Source organism: Equus przewalskii, chromosome 4 (assembly GCF_037783145.1).
Source record: "Equus przewalskii isolate Varuska chromosome 4, EquPr2, whole genome shotgun sequence".
NCBI lineage: Eukaryota > Metazoa > Chordata > Mammalia > Perissodactyla > Equidae > Equus > Equus przewalskii.
The window spans coordinates 97,356,157-97,371,611 of record NC_091834.1 but is presented as its reverse complement, the minus strand read 5'-3'; the positions used below and the strand labels follow the sequence as shown (position 1 = coordinate 97,371,611).

Sequence of the window (15,455 nt, the reverse complement as noted above, 5' to 3'; positions counted from 1 at the left end):
ACCATGGCCTGGGGCCTTTCTTCCCGAAGGAAGAAAGAGCACCAAAGAGGTGAAGTATACAGAGTGGTTGTATACCCCCAAAGAGAATGTTTCACATATGATTGAAATGTCTCTCCCACAATAGTCACAAGATTGCCCTGTCAGCACAGCGCTTGATGGACACAGCAGGTAGCGGGTCTGCTATCTCGGTGGGCGGAGCAGGAGGCAAGTCTATTGTCTAGAGCTGGGTTGTCAGAGGTGAGCTCAGCAATCAGTTTCTAGCCTAAGGAAAGATGCTTAATCCTTAAGGGAATGCCAATGTTGGGAGGGGGAGGGAAGTTGCACCTTTATCTCAAGGGCCTTTGTTCTTGCCATAGGGAATATCTAAAGCAGATATACAATGCATGCTCAACAGCCTCTGTCAGGCCCTTTTGGAAAGACAAGGTCAGGCCGAATTAGGTTTACACAAAATGGCTTCCTCATATTCTCCAGTATATCCTATTGCTTGCCATTTTTATTTGTCACTGTGTTGAAACAGTCTTTGTTTTTTTTCTCTTTGAAGCTCTTTTAAGAGCCTGTGCTGACGGAGGTGCCAACCGCTTGTATGACATCACCGAAGGAAAGAGGGAAAGGTATGCTTTCCTTGAGCCAGCGTCCGCAACACCACTAATTCTGCTCTTCCGTTTGTTCTATTCTCTTCTTAGTAAATGGTGACTGTTAATTTTCCTTCAAACTTAACAAAAAACCCCCGCAGTGAGAAACCTGCTTAATGTTGTATTATTTCGTTGCTTTGAATAGAATCCCTTAGTAGAACTAGGCTAATCATATTCTTAATTTAAAAGAAAAACCCATTCTACTACTTCAAAAGTCTCATTAAGTAGCATATCAAATATCAATATTTGTGAGGACTTTGAATATTGATTAAAATAAAATTTCTAATGGTAATTTGAGTTGTTATTCAGTTTAAATGCATAAAACTATCTCATATAAGTGAAATGTATATTCTCTTGTAGAAGATGCAAGATTTTTATATTAGTGTTGAGTAAAGCTCAGTATAATTTACTCTAACTCAGTTACTTCTGAGTTAGGCACATAGATATATTTTAGGAGACAAGTAATTTATTTCTTAATGATTTGTTGTCTGTGCTGTCTTGTTTTCCTGATCTTTGCATGGTGAGCTATTTTTGGATAAGAGAATATGTTTGAGGAGAGCAAGATTTAAATCTAGCTCATTGCCAGCATGTTCATAGTTCAACCTCTTGGCAAATACAAGAATTTATAGTTTAGATATACATAGACCGGCTATGAAATTTAGTTCCACTTCCATCACGTATGTTATTGAATGTACTGAAATGTTTATAGTTTGAGAAATCAACTCCTTGCTGCAAAAAATAAAGTAAAAATATTATGATGCAACATACCATAGGTGTGAATTACATATATGTATTTTGAAATATTGTAAAATACATCTTCATGGCATCAGAATTTTTAACTTCAGCTTTCTAATGTTGGAGCTGCTTTTGGAAAGCAGCTGGGAGCTTATAAGACGAAGGCATGTTTCTTTTGAGATTGGGCATGCTGATGTCTAGGGACTGGATGTGTTATCATAGAATACAGCAAAAGTGGGAGCCTAGGACACAATTTAAATTATTAACATTTTGTGCTGCTTTATTTTTTAACTGTACGGATTCCTCTGACTATGTTGTCTAAGACCTGACGTGGACAGTATGTGAAAAAATCCTCAAGTATGTGTTACAAAAAGTGCCAGTTAGTTCAGGAAAGAGCATAATACCCATGAGGCCAAGATTATGAATTGGGTACTGTTTGTTTCATGCCTGTAGCCTGCTTGCTGGCAAGAGATCTGGTCCTGGGTGCTGTTTCTCTAATGGTACGTGTAGTCCATGAACATAATTATATGAACCAGAGCTGTGCAATGCTATTAACACAGTGCTTCCCAACTCTTCCTTGATTGTAAGAACCATCTAGAAGACTTGTGAAAAAATACAGATTTCTATACAATTATATTAATTATTTTTATTGGATTGGGCTGGACACTAATAAGAAAGATGATACACAACACTTTTATTCACATTTGAAATCAAAACAGATGACCATGTTTGAGAAGTGAGTACTATTATTTTTGCCCAAATTTCAAAATAATCATTTCTGATATTTCTTAACACACTTATAAGTGACCCTTGGAAGTCTTCCAAGAAGATTTATGATTTATCTAACAACTGTCTGTCCATATGTGAAGATGTTCAATAAGAAAATGTGCTTTCCATTGAGTTTCTAGGTATAATAATATATTTGCAATGATTCCTACTCTGATGCTTAGGGACGTGGCTGGCCTGGGTAAGGGTGGAGTCCCGAACAGGGAGATGAGTGAAGCTAATTGCCTCATGTGGGAGTTAAATTCTTGGAATAAATCTCATTAAATCCAAATCCTAACCAGTTGAACTAATTGGATACAGGTGATTAAACATGATTCCTGTTAATTTTATTTTTAACAGAATGGCTTCACAATGAAAAAGGAAAAAATATTTATGAGTTTTAAAAAGGCAAGTATGGTTTATGGACCTCTGCTTGCCTTGCTCTTATTTGTTCGTTTATTTAATGTCCATATCTACAACATAATACCTTATAATTATGCAATTACAACTGAATGTGTAGAGATTCATCTTCAATTGAGGGCAAAATGAGATATTTAGATGTTTAGAATGGAAGGAAGGAAGACTGATGTAGACAGTAACAGAGGAGCAAGGTTTATAGTGGGATAGAATTGGGGCAAAAATCAGTGGTGACCTTAGGTCCAATACTCTACCCAATGCATTCAACTCTCCACACCGTCTTTCATTATTTTTTTTTCAAGTCATTTTATTGGGATTATAATGGTTTATAACGTTGTGTAATTTCAGGTGTGCATTATTGTTTATCAGTTCCTGAACACACTTCATCATGCTCACCCCCGGTAGTCTAATTTTTATCCGTCACCATCTTTGTTTGTTTGTCTGTCTGCTTCAACTCTGGAATCGGCCTCTCTCTACTTATCAGGTTTAGAAGTTCTAAATGTTTTTTCTTATTTGTGAAAACAATACATGGTCATTGAATACATGTTAGTGAGCTGGAAGAAACAGAAAGTTGAAAATAAAAATTATCTGTTATTTCTTCCTAAGTAGCAAAGAGTTGGATTGGGTCTACCTATTGGTTCTGCCCTTTGGAACAGCAGAAAATATGACTTATTTTTCTGTAGCCACTTGCTCAAGTGAAAGTAAGCTTGATGACTGTAAGCTCCCTTGTGCCTAGAAAATTGTCTGGGAATATGAGACACTCAACAAATGTCTGTTAGTAATTGAACATTTGAATAGGATTGTTTTGTTCTCTCTCCCATAGGTTTTGATTGACTTTGATTAATGACTCTCATGTTTTGGGTAAATAGATTACCTCTGCTCTGAGAGCTGAGAGGTTCTGATTTGGATGTGTGTTCAGTCTGTACATCAAACTGAGGCAGGTTGAAGTCCCAGTCAGGAACAAATAGAATGGGCTCCACCAATGACCAGTGGATCCTACCTTTGGCCGGGGCAGTGAGATTAAAGAGGAAGAAATTTTAGAAAGACTCAGTCTCTGTACTGCACTCCTGTACTCTTGATTGACTGTTTTCCTAACACCAGATGCCTGTTTTTGGAAATGTGGGGTAATAAGTTTGGGTATCAGATATATGCACCAATACCCGCAATTCTACAGCTCCAACCTGATACTGACTGAACTCTCATGTTTATATTCTGATAGTAGTCTGCAATTAAGAACTCCTATGGTGGCTTCATAACATCCTCCTGCCCTCTCTCCAGTAGGTAAAACCCATTATTGGTCAGAACCAGGATGGTAAAGCACAGCCCCACTTGTCACAATAATCACAGGCTACAGAGATAAAGAAAAAAAATACAAGAGAAGCAGAGTAAGATTTTCTAGGAGGATTTTATGGAGCAGACTTTTTTCTTGCCCATCATCGATAGGCCTTGGAGGTTTGTTTTAGAGTGATGATTTTATTGACACTATGTTAGGTCAGGAAAGTGTAAATTGTCCACGTCACAGAAAAATGAAAGATGGTTGTTTGTATGTACCGGGTACATAATAATGATTATGGGAGGGTTAAGGCCACGCCCTACCCCCAGCCACCATTGTCTCCTTCCATTTCTCAATTATTCCTATTTCTGCATGTTTAGCAGATACTCTAAGAGCAATTTCTGCTCTAGTCAGTTTCTGACCAGAGTCTGAAAAGTAGTCAACTGTGGCAGTAGTTACTAACCTTTCTCACCATGGGGAATATTAAAAACAAACAAACATATAGAGAAGTGCACAAATTAAAATGATATAGTCCATTGACTTTTCATATGGGGAGCACACTCATGTCAACAGCACTGAGATCAGTAAATTGAATATTACCAGTGTCACAGAAGCCTTCCTCATGCTCCCTGCCTTCGCCGTCTCCCCTAAAAGGGAACCTCAGATGTAACCACTATCTGACTTAATTAATCTTAGATTATATTTGCCTATTTTTGAACTTTATAAAATGGAATCATACTGTATTGAATTTTGAGCGTGTGGACTGTTTTTTATATGTAGAATTCATAGCTCTCTAAACCTGAAAAAGGATTAAGAAACATTGCTGCAGGTTCCTGCAGGAGAATTACGGTGACCATAATTATGAGGTGGAGGTGGGGATGGAATCAGGTAGAAGAGAGTAAGAGGTATATAGAAAGGAAGGAGAATTCTAAGACCGATGACACAACCACAGTAGTCTGACAATGGGGAGAAATAGTTTATATTCATCATTTGAAAATAATACCTTTAAAGAGGGGTAAATATTTGTAAACCCTATTCTGTTAGAAAGGTAAAATAAACTGACCAAAAAAAAAAAAGAGAGAGAGAGAAAGAGAGAACTTTACAATGAGACAGGATCTCTCTAGAATAATTCAGTAGCAGAAATAAGAATGTAGCATTTAACTTATCTTTTATTCCTTCATTCAAGCATGTATTGGATACTTTCAATAGTTAAACGTTTTGATAGTTACTGTGAATATATAAATAAGTAAAATACAGTTCTTGCCATCAAGAAACTTTCAGTATAATCAAAGTGAAGAGGATATTGGTATTCAATATGGTAGATTATAAAGCACATAATGAGAAAATTCTAGTTCAGCATGATAGGTTCCGTGACAAAGGAAGACATGGTGGATGGACAATTAATCCAGAATGTGAGAGTATTAGAAAATATTCTGAGGATCCTAATGGGGTGTAAAAGATCAAGGCCACAGAGTGTGTGGTGTGTGTCTGTGTGTGTATGTGTGTGTGTGGTGACCAGGGGGAGGAGAGGAGGTTTTCCTTTGTCTCCTGGGTAAAATCTAAACTCATTACCTTGAGAATCAGGGTTGGACCTTTCCGTACCATGTCAGCCATGCCCAGTTTCCCCCCTTGTCTTCTCCCAGGCCCTTTCCATTCACTGCCTGTGCTCAGAACCTTTCTCAGGCTGATCTTCAGCTTGTACACATTGGTACTGCCCACAATCCATTCTGATTGTCTGGCCATCCGTTCTGATTAGTCGGTACTTATTGTACTGATCCTCAGATGGCTTCAACTGCCTATGGCGGCATTTCTTGTAGCAATCCTATCCATGCAGCAGTGCTCAGCTAAAATGCCGTCTGTCCTATGAGGGCTCCCCTCGCTTTCCAGCCCGGTGTGACCTGACATCTCTTACACTGTAATACTACTTTTAAATTACAATGTTATGTTCACATTTTACCTTGATTTAGAGCCTTAAAGACTTATCTCCTCTACTAGGTTGTAAATTTCTAGTGATCTATTGTCATTTAACTATGCATAATACTTTGTAATTATTTACTTTCTCATTTTAAATTGTGATTTAGCTATGTGTAGATGTATGTTACCTCCCTCACTAGGTGGTAAACTCCTTGAAGGCGGCGATCATAATTAATCTTCTTTATATGCCTTGTAGTATCTAGTACACTAATGAGCGTCTGAAAATTTATTGAATTAATGATTTTTCATTGATATCTTAGCAGAATGTCACAAAGACTAACCTTTTTTTCAGCCAGGGATCTCTAAGATATAGTATCAGCATTGGAAATATCTTGATGCTAGAGAAGAAACTTTGGATAATTATGTATTGTATTAGTTTGTATAAACCAGAAGTGTCTTATATCTAAAAATATTATGTATATTTTGTCTGAAATCACATATAGTATATGTCCCACTTATTTCCAGAATGTTTTATATTACATTGCATTCTAATTTCTATCTAAATGATTGTTTTATCATGAAACTAAGATCTTTGTCTTTGAATTCATTGGTATTTTGAGAGCAAGGTGAATATTGGTGCTAAACATGAGAGTTTTTTTTTTAATTGTGGTTTTGTGAGACTTAGAGACTCTCAAATTCATCAGCATAACAGTCTGAGAAATAGGTATGAATTTTGGTGTCATTAGTGTGTAGGCATTTGAAATGGGGGGCTGTTATTTTTATGTTAGTTTTCTCAGAGTGAGTGATGACTATAGCATTCTTAGTGGGAAGTCCTACACAAGATTATTTTTATATAAACATTTTTCTAGTTTAGCTCAGATGTTTAGGAGTTGCTTTTTTGTTTAATTTAAAAGATGAGCACCCAGCAAAACTTCCATGAATTCATTCAAATAGCCATTCAATTAAACTTGAATTAACAATGGTGGGATGAGGAGCTCTTGTGGTGCTGAAATAGAAAGGCAAGATTCGATCTCTTACTCCTCTCACCCCATTAATTTTCTTCGCAGTTAAGATTTCAGACTTTCTAGCTTTATGTATTCTTGCAACTTTCCCATCAACAGATCAATACCACTTTTCAGAGTGATCAAGTGGGAATAGAGGATGCCTGTTTTATAACTCTCAAACTAACAGTGCCCCAGCTAAACCAATTTCAAAATATAGTTTAAATAACTGAATAATGTGGGAGGCTAGCTGTTAAAAATTAGATTCTAAAGCCTTTACCAATGAAATTAAACCAGGCATCTGGCAGCAAGTATCTGATACACCCTTGAAGGAATCAATGGCCTGTCTGTCTGTTTACAGAAGACTAACTTTTAACAGTTTTGTTCTCTCAGCCCATTTCATTGCAGCTAGCAGTAGCTTCCAGGTTGGGACTTGTGTGGTGAGAGAGCATGCGTGGACTCGTTAGTTAGGTCAGGATTCAAAATCTGATTCTGCAGATCCATTACTGTGAGACATTTGGCAGGTAATTTCACGTCTTCAGTTGTAGTTTCTTCATCTGTGACGTTTCAGAGGGAGATCACTATCTTCCGGGGTATTCAGAGAAATCTTGATGAAGAAACGTATTACTTGGGCCAGTTATACAAAACTTGGATAAGCCAAGGGGATGGAGGGTGGCCCTTCCAAGCTATCATATGCTGAATTATGGAATAGTTGAATATGCACATGGTGCGGTTTTAGGCAATAGCTGGAAACACTTTCGTAGTTAATATTCTGCACGCAGTAATAGTGTAACTTCTTAGAAAAGTCATAAGCACTTTTCCAGTTGTGGTTGGAATGAAAGAATGTAGTATCTGGCTTCTCAGATTCTTTTTGGTTTTTAATCAGCTTATTCAGATATAATTTCATACAATAAAATTCATCCGTTTTCCGCATACAGTTCAATGAGTTTTGAAATGGTTTACAGTTATATCCACCACCACAGTACGAGATCAAAACACATCCATCATCCCCAAAAGTTCCTTCCTGTCCCTTTGTAGTCAGTCCCCAACTCCCACACCCTGGCTTCTGCAGCCTTCTAGAAGGTCATATAAATGGAATCATGCCGTTTCTTGTCTTTTGTGTCTGACTTTTTTCACTTATCAAAGGCTTTTGAAATTCATCCATGTTATGGTGTGCGGCAGTGGTTTGTTCCTCTCCACTGTTGCAGTGTTCCATCACATGGTCCACTACAATTTTGTTTGTTCATTCAGTGCAGTTGATGGATCTCATTCTTAAGACTCGCTCTTTTAGCTGGAATCTGTCATCATTTTGTCAAGTGCTTCTTTGGGAGGGATGTTACTTCTTTTAGTTAGAACCAATCTAAATTTTCAAAGTTGGTACTTCAGCCCTTGAAGTTATTTAAGCAGTAGTAGAGAGTCGGATGTAAGGCCTTTATTTTCTGTGTCTTAGTGAAAATTCTGCAAAAGCTTGCTCAATACTGTTAGGTTTTTATGGATTAAGGCAATAAATATAAAATTGCGATGGAGGAAGTTGGTGTCAAGTATCTGAGCATACATTGTGATCTTGATAACCTCCAATATATGAGGCAGTTGATTTCAGTCTACCTGTGACTGTAATTTTCTCAGTGATTGGGATTTATTTTAACTAATGTTCAAGCATTTCATGGCATAGTTGAAAAATGAACTTTAAGTATGCTTTAACATGTATAGAAAGTAAATGTGTCTACTTTGCTTAAGGAAAACCAAAGATCTTTGGTTTAGCTTGATTCTTGTAAGCCTAGCCTTAAGCAATATTTAGTCATTTACTTCGGCAAGTTTCTATTAAAAAGTACTTATGCAATCAAATTACAAAGCTCTGTAATCATGTCAATGTTATTGGGTCTTTCAATCAAAATGATGGAAGATAAAAATGATTAGCACATTTAAAAGAAAATTTATAATAGGAGTCTTGATATTAAAGAACCCTGCACAACAAACTTTGAGGGCAAATTTATCTTGAATTATTGATTGGATTGGTTTAGTAATATATTTTAGTCTGTTGATTATCAAATGCTGTAAATCAGAGATCTCAAAGTTATCCATGCATAGCTCTGAATCATTTCAGGGTATTGGAGGAGCGGGAAAAGTGTATGCAAAGATGCTATGTTTGTCAGATCATGCATGAAGTCAAAATAAATTTTCAGAGCAAGATCATTTTAAGCAGCTGCAGGAAGTCAGCTTACAACTAAATTTAATCAGAGGCATTGTTCTTTATGGCGATTCTATTTCATAAAGTACGTTCCTGACAAAACTCTTTTCCTTTCCTGCACTGTGGATGGAGTCTTCAGAAATAAATTACCTTCAGGTGGTTTTTTTAGAGGACCCTGGATCATCTGTCAAAAGTTCTGAGTAACACGTCTCTTTTAATTTTACTTATTTAAAACAAATAAAGTTGAGTTATTTTTGCACTTGTTAATACAGTTTGAGCTCTTTTTTAATCACATTTTTTTTGCTTATTTTAAATATATTGTTAGATTGCTGAGTTAAGAAGTAAAAATTGAGTAATCACATTATATATATATTTGATATATATATAAAAAATTGTTTTTTAAAAAGCTGTGGAGTGGTCCTTAACTGTCTGATTTTTCATACATATTTGAGTGAGTGTGCATGCATGCACACTTGCACAGACACACTTAGGTACTTCCTGCATGGTTGTCTTGTTATTTAAAATTTCAGTTTTGTGTTATTAGACCAAGAGTAAGCAGAATAACTCCAGCAACAAGATGGCATATATTATTTGTTGACACATCATTATGGGACATGAAATTTGAGTTGATGACGGGATTGCGCCTGAGACAGCTACGGCCTTCTTGTTGTTAGGGGACAGAACAGTGACAGCTGAGATTCAACTAGCGAGGGCTAGGTAATAAATTTTGTGGGAAAATATCCAAGTGGCAGTTATATGAAGATGAACCCTGAACTATCACCTGTAATCCTGGGTTAGAGATCTGAGAATTGTTTGAGACTGTATTCTTCGAAGACTTCTGTAGGCACAAAATGCAAGAATACGCTAAGAATCTCAGAATATTTAAAAGACGACAGAAAACATTTTTCCACCCTAAGAAAAAAATCTTGGTGTGTATGTCTTTGTATATATTATATCTTAAATGCTTAACTCTGGATATTATATGCCTTAGGAAGTAGGAAGAGAGCTGGAGAAAAGTCAGGAGAAGGGTACTTGATGAGCAAGAGGACAGTAATTCGTAAGTGCCCAGGCTGAAAGGAACTTAGAATAAAAAGTCCTAAGTATTAAAAATGTTGACTTGCTCTCTAAACTACATGATTTAGAATTGCGGTTAGCACTGTTGTTGCATGAGATTGGCAGTGCTTCTGCTTGGAATGTAGGGAAGACGAAGACAGGGTTGTCATACTCCCACAGGATTTAGGCCCAGGAGCTCTATTTTTGACCTTGGCTCTCAGGTTCCATCGTTTCTGCTGAATGCCTTGTAAGGGTGCTTTACAACTGGGTTGTGCTACTCAGGGCTGGAGGCACCGTGGATGGGGAGGTTGTTTAAACACTAGGACTCCTTAACAATGAGTATTTAAAATATTTGTGCCGTCTAAACACTGGTCTCCTACTCAGCTCGTTGTTTAAAAAAACCATTGGAGTGTCCATTGAAATGTCAAGGAATTAATTTTAGTATCAAATGGAGATACTTTTTTACAGAACATTATATCTGATTCATTTATAAAAATCCTATTTGATTAAAAAAACCCTCTTTTATAAAATTCACTTTTAAAAACCCTCTTCTGTTTTCTTCCAAGTGTTATAATCCTTATATTTAAAAACTCAGGGGCCGGCCCCGAGGCCCAGTGATTAAGTTTGTGCACTCCGCTGTGGTGGCTCAGGGTTTCACTGGTTCGGATCCTGAGTGCGGACATGGCACCGCTCGTCAGGCCGCGTTGAGGTGGCGACCGACATGCCACAACTAAAGGGACCCCCCCGGCTAGAATATACAACTATGCACTGGGGGGATTCGGGGAGAAAAAGCAGGAAAAAGAAAAAAAACAAGATTGGTAACAGTTGTTAGCTCAGGTACCAATCTTAAAAAAAACAGAAAACAAAACTCAGCTCATGTGTTCTGTTTCCCCAGCAGTCTCCTGAGAACTACCCATGTCTATAGATCTCAGTCAGGCAGAAATTCTCTAAGCAACACTTTACTGTCACTCCACATTAGGTTGAAATTATCTATAGTGTTTCTACTTAATTGGACATAATTCTTTGTTCTTGTTTTATCTATCTGTGGGAATAACCCTAGCACCCAGGACGAGGTTTGATGAATAGTAGATGATAAATATTTTTAACTGAGCAGTATTACTCCTTTTAGGTAGCTCTCCCTGAAAATAATAATAATTTCCCCAGAGATAAACCAGCAGATGACAAATCCTAAATGAACTAAGGGTATTTGGTGGCTAGATTTCTTCCATTACCAGGTTATCCTCTGTTACTCTGAGTCTCTTTTACTCCATCTGTCCAACTTGAGTGCCCTTCCTGAACGTTCTCTTATCCAGTGCTTCCCTGTCAGCGTTTATCACAACACATTGGAATCACCTGTTTGCTTGTCCCCTCAGCCTGTCACCTCATGAAGGCAGGTCCTGTCTCTGGCTTTTTCACTGTCTCATCCCCAGTAACTAGTTCACTATATGTTAACTAGTTATTTAACAACGATTAGACATGCTCTGCCATAAAAACGTAATGTATTCTGTCATAGATTAAGTATGAAAACATGGTTCTGACCCAGTAAATTTTTAAATTAGTTCTGTTCAAGAGGAGAATGAGAGAGTCATACTGAAAACTCTAATGTTAACATTGTTAGGAACTTCTTATTTAATTTTTTTTGTATCAGTGGAGGTTCTTGGTTGTAAAGAGCAGAAAAAACCCTGACCAACTTAAACAACAAAAAAATCTGTTAAAAATATTCCAATTAACAGAATAAGTTGAAAGCCTGAAAAGTTGGGCTTGGGAAATATGGAGGAAGCTGGAAACCAGATCCACAGCTGTGTTTATGTTCTAAGAACAAGGTGGGGCTTGTACTCAGCCCTCTGTGAGCCTGGTACTGGGTGCTGCCGATGGATTCCCAAGGGCCTCTTCTTTCTTGTGTGAGAGCATATGATCGACTGACCGAGCTGAAGTGTTTGAGTGAGAATATGTGCCCGTGCCGTTGTTTCTAGGGGTGGCATGAGTAAATATCTGACTCCTGTTTGTTTCTAGAGTGGGCTGCGCCCAGCATCAAGACTCACCATGCTAGTTTCTGTAAACATGGCAGGGGGAGGGGGGCAGCCAAATGGAAATACTAATGCAAACAAAACCAAAAAATCCCCACAAATACCCCTCCACAACATTTTCTCTCTGGCTACCACTGCTATCAGCATGTCCTAGGATGGTCTAATGGTCTTTATTAATCTCCTTCATACTTCCCCCTCCATGAGTCCCTCCCCCACGTAATACTTATTGTGATATAAAATGCCCCTAGGTATGAAACTTTTTTATTCCTCAATCTCTTAATGACAGTGAAAGGGAATTAAGTGGTTACCTGTCATGCATATAAATGATAACAATACCTCATGCATTCTGAGAAATTTAATAATATTCCTCCCAAATTTTTAAAAAAGTATAAACACTTCCTTAGTTTTATAAAAGCTTGTTGTTAATCAGATCCTGTACATTTTTGCTGACATTTTTGTACTATCAGTTTTTTTCTAAGTAAGCTCCTTTAAATCTCACTCTTATGATTCATAATTTTTCTGTGGGGTTTGTAATTTGTTTTAGAAATGTTCCTCAGTGACAATTTTGGTAATTCTATTACCAAGACAATTTTATATTACACAGCATAGGGCTTGGTTTAATTGATCTGGGTCTCTGTGGTAATTGAGTAAAAGAATGAAAATGTTTTCTAATTTGTAGTATGTAAAAAAGTTTCATTACTTAAAGGCACGGCTTTGCTTTAAGAATTCAGTAATAAAAATTTTTACAAAATCTCCTTGATTTGTCTTTTTAAGATGAAATTTTCCCAGATTTAGTTCCTTTATTAAAAAAAATTGACAAGTTTATAGACAGAAAAAAATTGTTTTCTGACTTTGAAGCATAGTACTTAAAAAGGCAACCGAAGCTTGGAAGCTTACATGCAGTTTTCTCTGTACAGCTCTCATGTTTTCTACTGCGTGCAAAACTCACTTATTTATCACTAGCGGCCTCTAGTGTGTATTCAATTTTTTCCTGCTAGGCTGTACATTAGTATCTTATTAGTAACTAGAGGGCAGTTCCGTGTGTTAGGAACAAGAAAAACAACTGTAGTTCCTGTCATTTTAGCATTTTATCAGTCAGTGAAAAGAATGTTTTCGCATAATAGTGTTGTCTTATGATTCCTATTACCAGTAATAGGGCTTTCAGAGTGAATTTCCTCCACGTGGCAGTTGTTCTCCAAAGTATGCTTCTGCTATGGTGGGAGAGCAAGTTAATGGCCACACGCTGTGCTGATACATTCACATGCCTTGAATAGGATGGAATCAAGTGAGGATATAGGGGACAAGGTTACCAAAACCGGAGATGTTAGCCAAATCATATGGCAAAAGTCTGAGCTAAACTGTCCTTATTTGTTCAATTTTAAACAAAACTGCATTCAAGTAATTATTAATCATAATTACAGATAAAAACAATACAAACATAAATTAGTTTAAACAAACGAAATCTATATTATTTAGTTTTTGCCTTTTTTGTTTTAACTTTATATATTCTTTTTTAAAGGCACATCCTTCTCTACTCCCACCCACCCTCCTGCTCATAGAAGTAATCAAGGTTATTACAATGAACTTAGAGAACATAGGAAGATAAAAAGAAAAAAATAAAAGTAACCTCAAATCACCTAGATTCCCACCGCTGATATTTTTACACACCTTTTTCAATTTCATACTTTTGTAAGTATGTTCCTCTATTCCTGAGTGTATGTATGTGTGCACATATAACAAAATAGGGATTTTTATGCATACACTGTTTTATGTCATGTCTATTTTCTTAACATTATATTATGAACACATTATTATGTCATCATATGTAAGTTTTATTTGTCACATTCTTATTTAACAACCATTCTTCATATATCAGACATATATGTTGTTCATAATTTTTTATAAGTATAACTTTGGTAAATAAAAGTTAGATTAAGTTTTGTATGAGTTCCTAGCACTTAAAGTAGATTCATAGGAATTAAGATATGGGTTCAAAAGTTATGAATTTTTTAAAAAAATATTTAAATCCAAGTTGACAGTTTGTTTTCCAGAATATTTGTGCTCATCTTCACTTTTATCAACAATGTAAGATCATGTACATTTCTCTCCACCCTTGCCAGCTTTATTAAAATTTAATTTTTTATTTGTGTATTATTCAGGAGATTATATTCCATTGTTATTTTAGCATGTTTTAGATTATTCACTTGTTCCATTTGACAGGCGTTATTGTAGGAACTTGAAATGCAGCAGGGAACAGAATGCCTGACTTCAATGAACTTTCATAGAGATAGATAATGTCAGATAAATAATTAAAATAGAAAGTATATTATTATTGACAAGGAGGAAAATAAAGCAGGAGAAGGGTAGCATATTTTGCGGTGGGATGGTAACTAATTCGAGGGGAAGCCTCATTGAGAAAGTGCCTTCTGAGTTAACATCTGTAGGAGATGAAGAAGTCAGTCACCTGGCTATCCAAAGGAAGGGCATTCCGGGCAGAGGAAACCCGCCTGTGCAAAGACTCTGAGATGTGAGAATGGTATCAGTTGGCTTTTTCTGTATAACAAACCACCCTAAAACTTAGTGGCTTTAAACGACAATGATTTATTGTTGTTCACAAATTTAAGGGTCTGGTAGGTGGATCTTCATCACTTGTGTCAGTCATGTGGGCTGGGTAGGCACTTTTTCAGGTGATGTCAGCATGTAGACAGGACTCTCACATATTTGAAGTTTGGCTACTTGTAAGCTGGGGCACCTGACTCTTCTTTTTCATCTTCTATCTTTCAATCTCGGACTTGTCCAGGATTGTTCTCATGGCAGCAGAGGCGGGTTCCAAGAGAGAAAAGGGAAGGCTGTGACTCCATTTGAGGCCTCAGTTCATAACTGCCATGCCATCGTCATTTGCACTGCATTTTGTTGTTCAAAACAAATCACATGGCTGATACAAATTCATGTAGTGGGGAAATAGACCTGTATTAGCACCTCTTGATGGAAGGATCTGGAAAGACACATTTATAAAGGAGTATGGATAAAGAGGGGAAAATAATTATGGATAATTTTGCAAACAGTCTACCACAAGTTGAGAGAATGAGGAGAAACTTATTAGGAAGGAGAGTGGTTACAAAGGTAACTGAGGGTAGATCTTGTAGGGCCTTTGTAGGTAATACTAATGATGTACTCTCAGTGAGATGGGAAGCCATTGAAGGGTTTTGAGCAGAGTGGTATCAGTTGTCTTATCAGGGTTGTAGCATGGAAGATGGTAAGAAAGAGCCAGAATCAGAATATATTCTGAAAGAAGAGTCTTTTGAACTTGTCGAGAAATCACTTCTGAGGTGGAAGAAAGAATCAAAGATGACTCTGTGGATTTTGGCCTGAACAACTGGGAAAGATTGATTTTCATTTGATGAGATTAGGAAGACTAAGAGGACCAGCTTTGGTGGGGAAAAGAACAGA

At 36.9% G+C, this 15,455-nt stretch overlaps 1 protein-coding gene across 4 annotated transcripts in view; it reads left to right on the top strand.

The window, feature by feature from the left end:
* Positions 1–15,455, top strand: part of TPK1 (thiamin pyrophosphokinase 1) — a 316,777-nt gene that overhangs the window by 120,732 nt on the left and 180,590 nt on the right. For all 4 annotated transcript variants that reach the window (XM_070616678.1, XM_070616679.1, XM_008522611.2 and 1 more), the window contains one exon: positions 542–611. In XM_070616678.1, the coding sequence (XP_070472779.1) occupies positions 542–611 (70 nt within the window). The remainder of the gene's footprint in view (positions 1–541; positions 612–15,455) is intronic.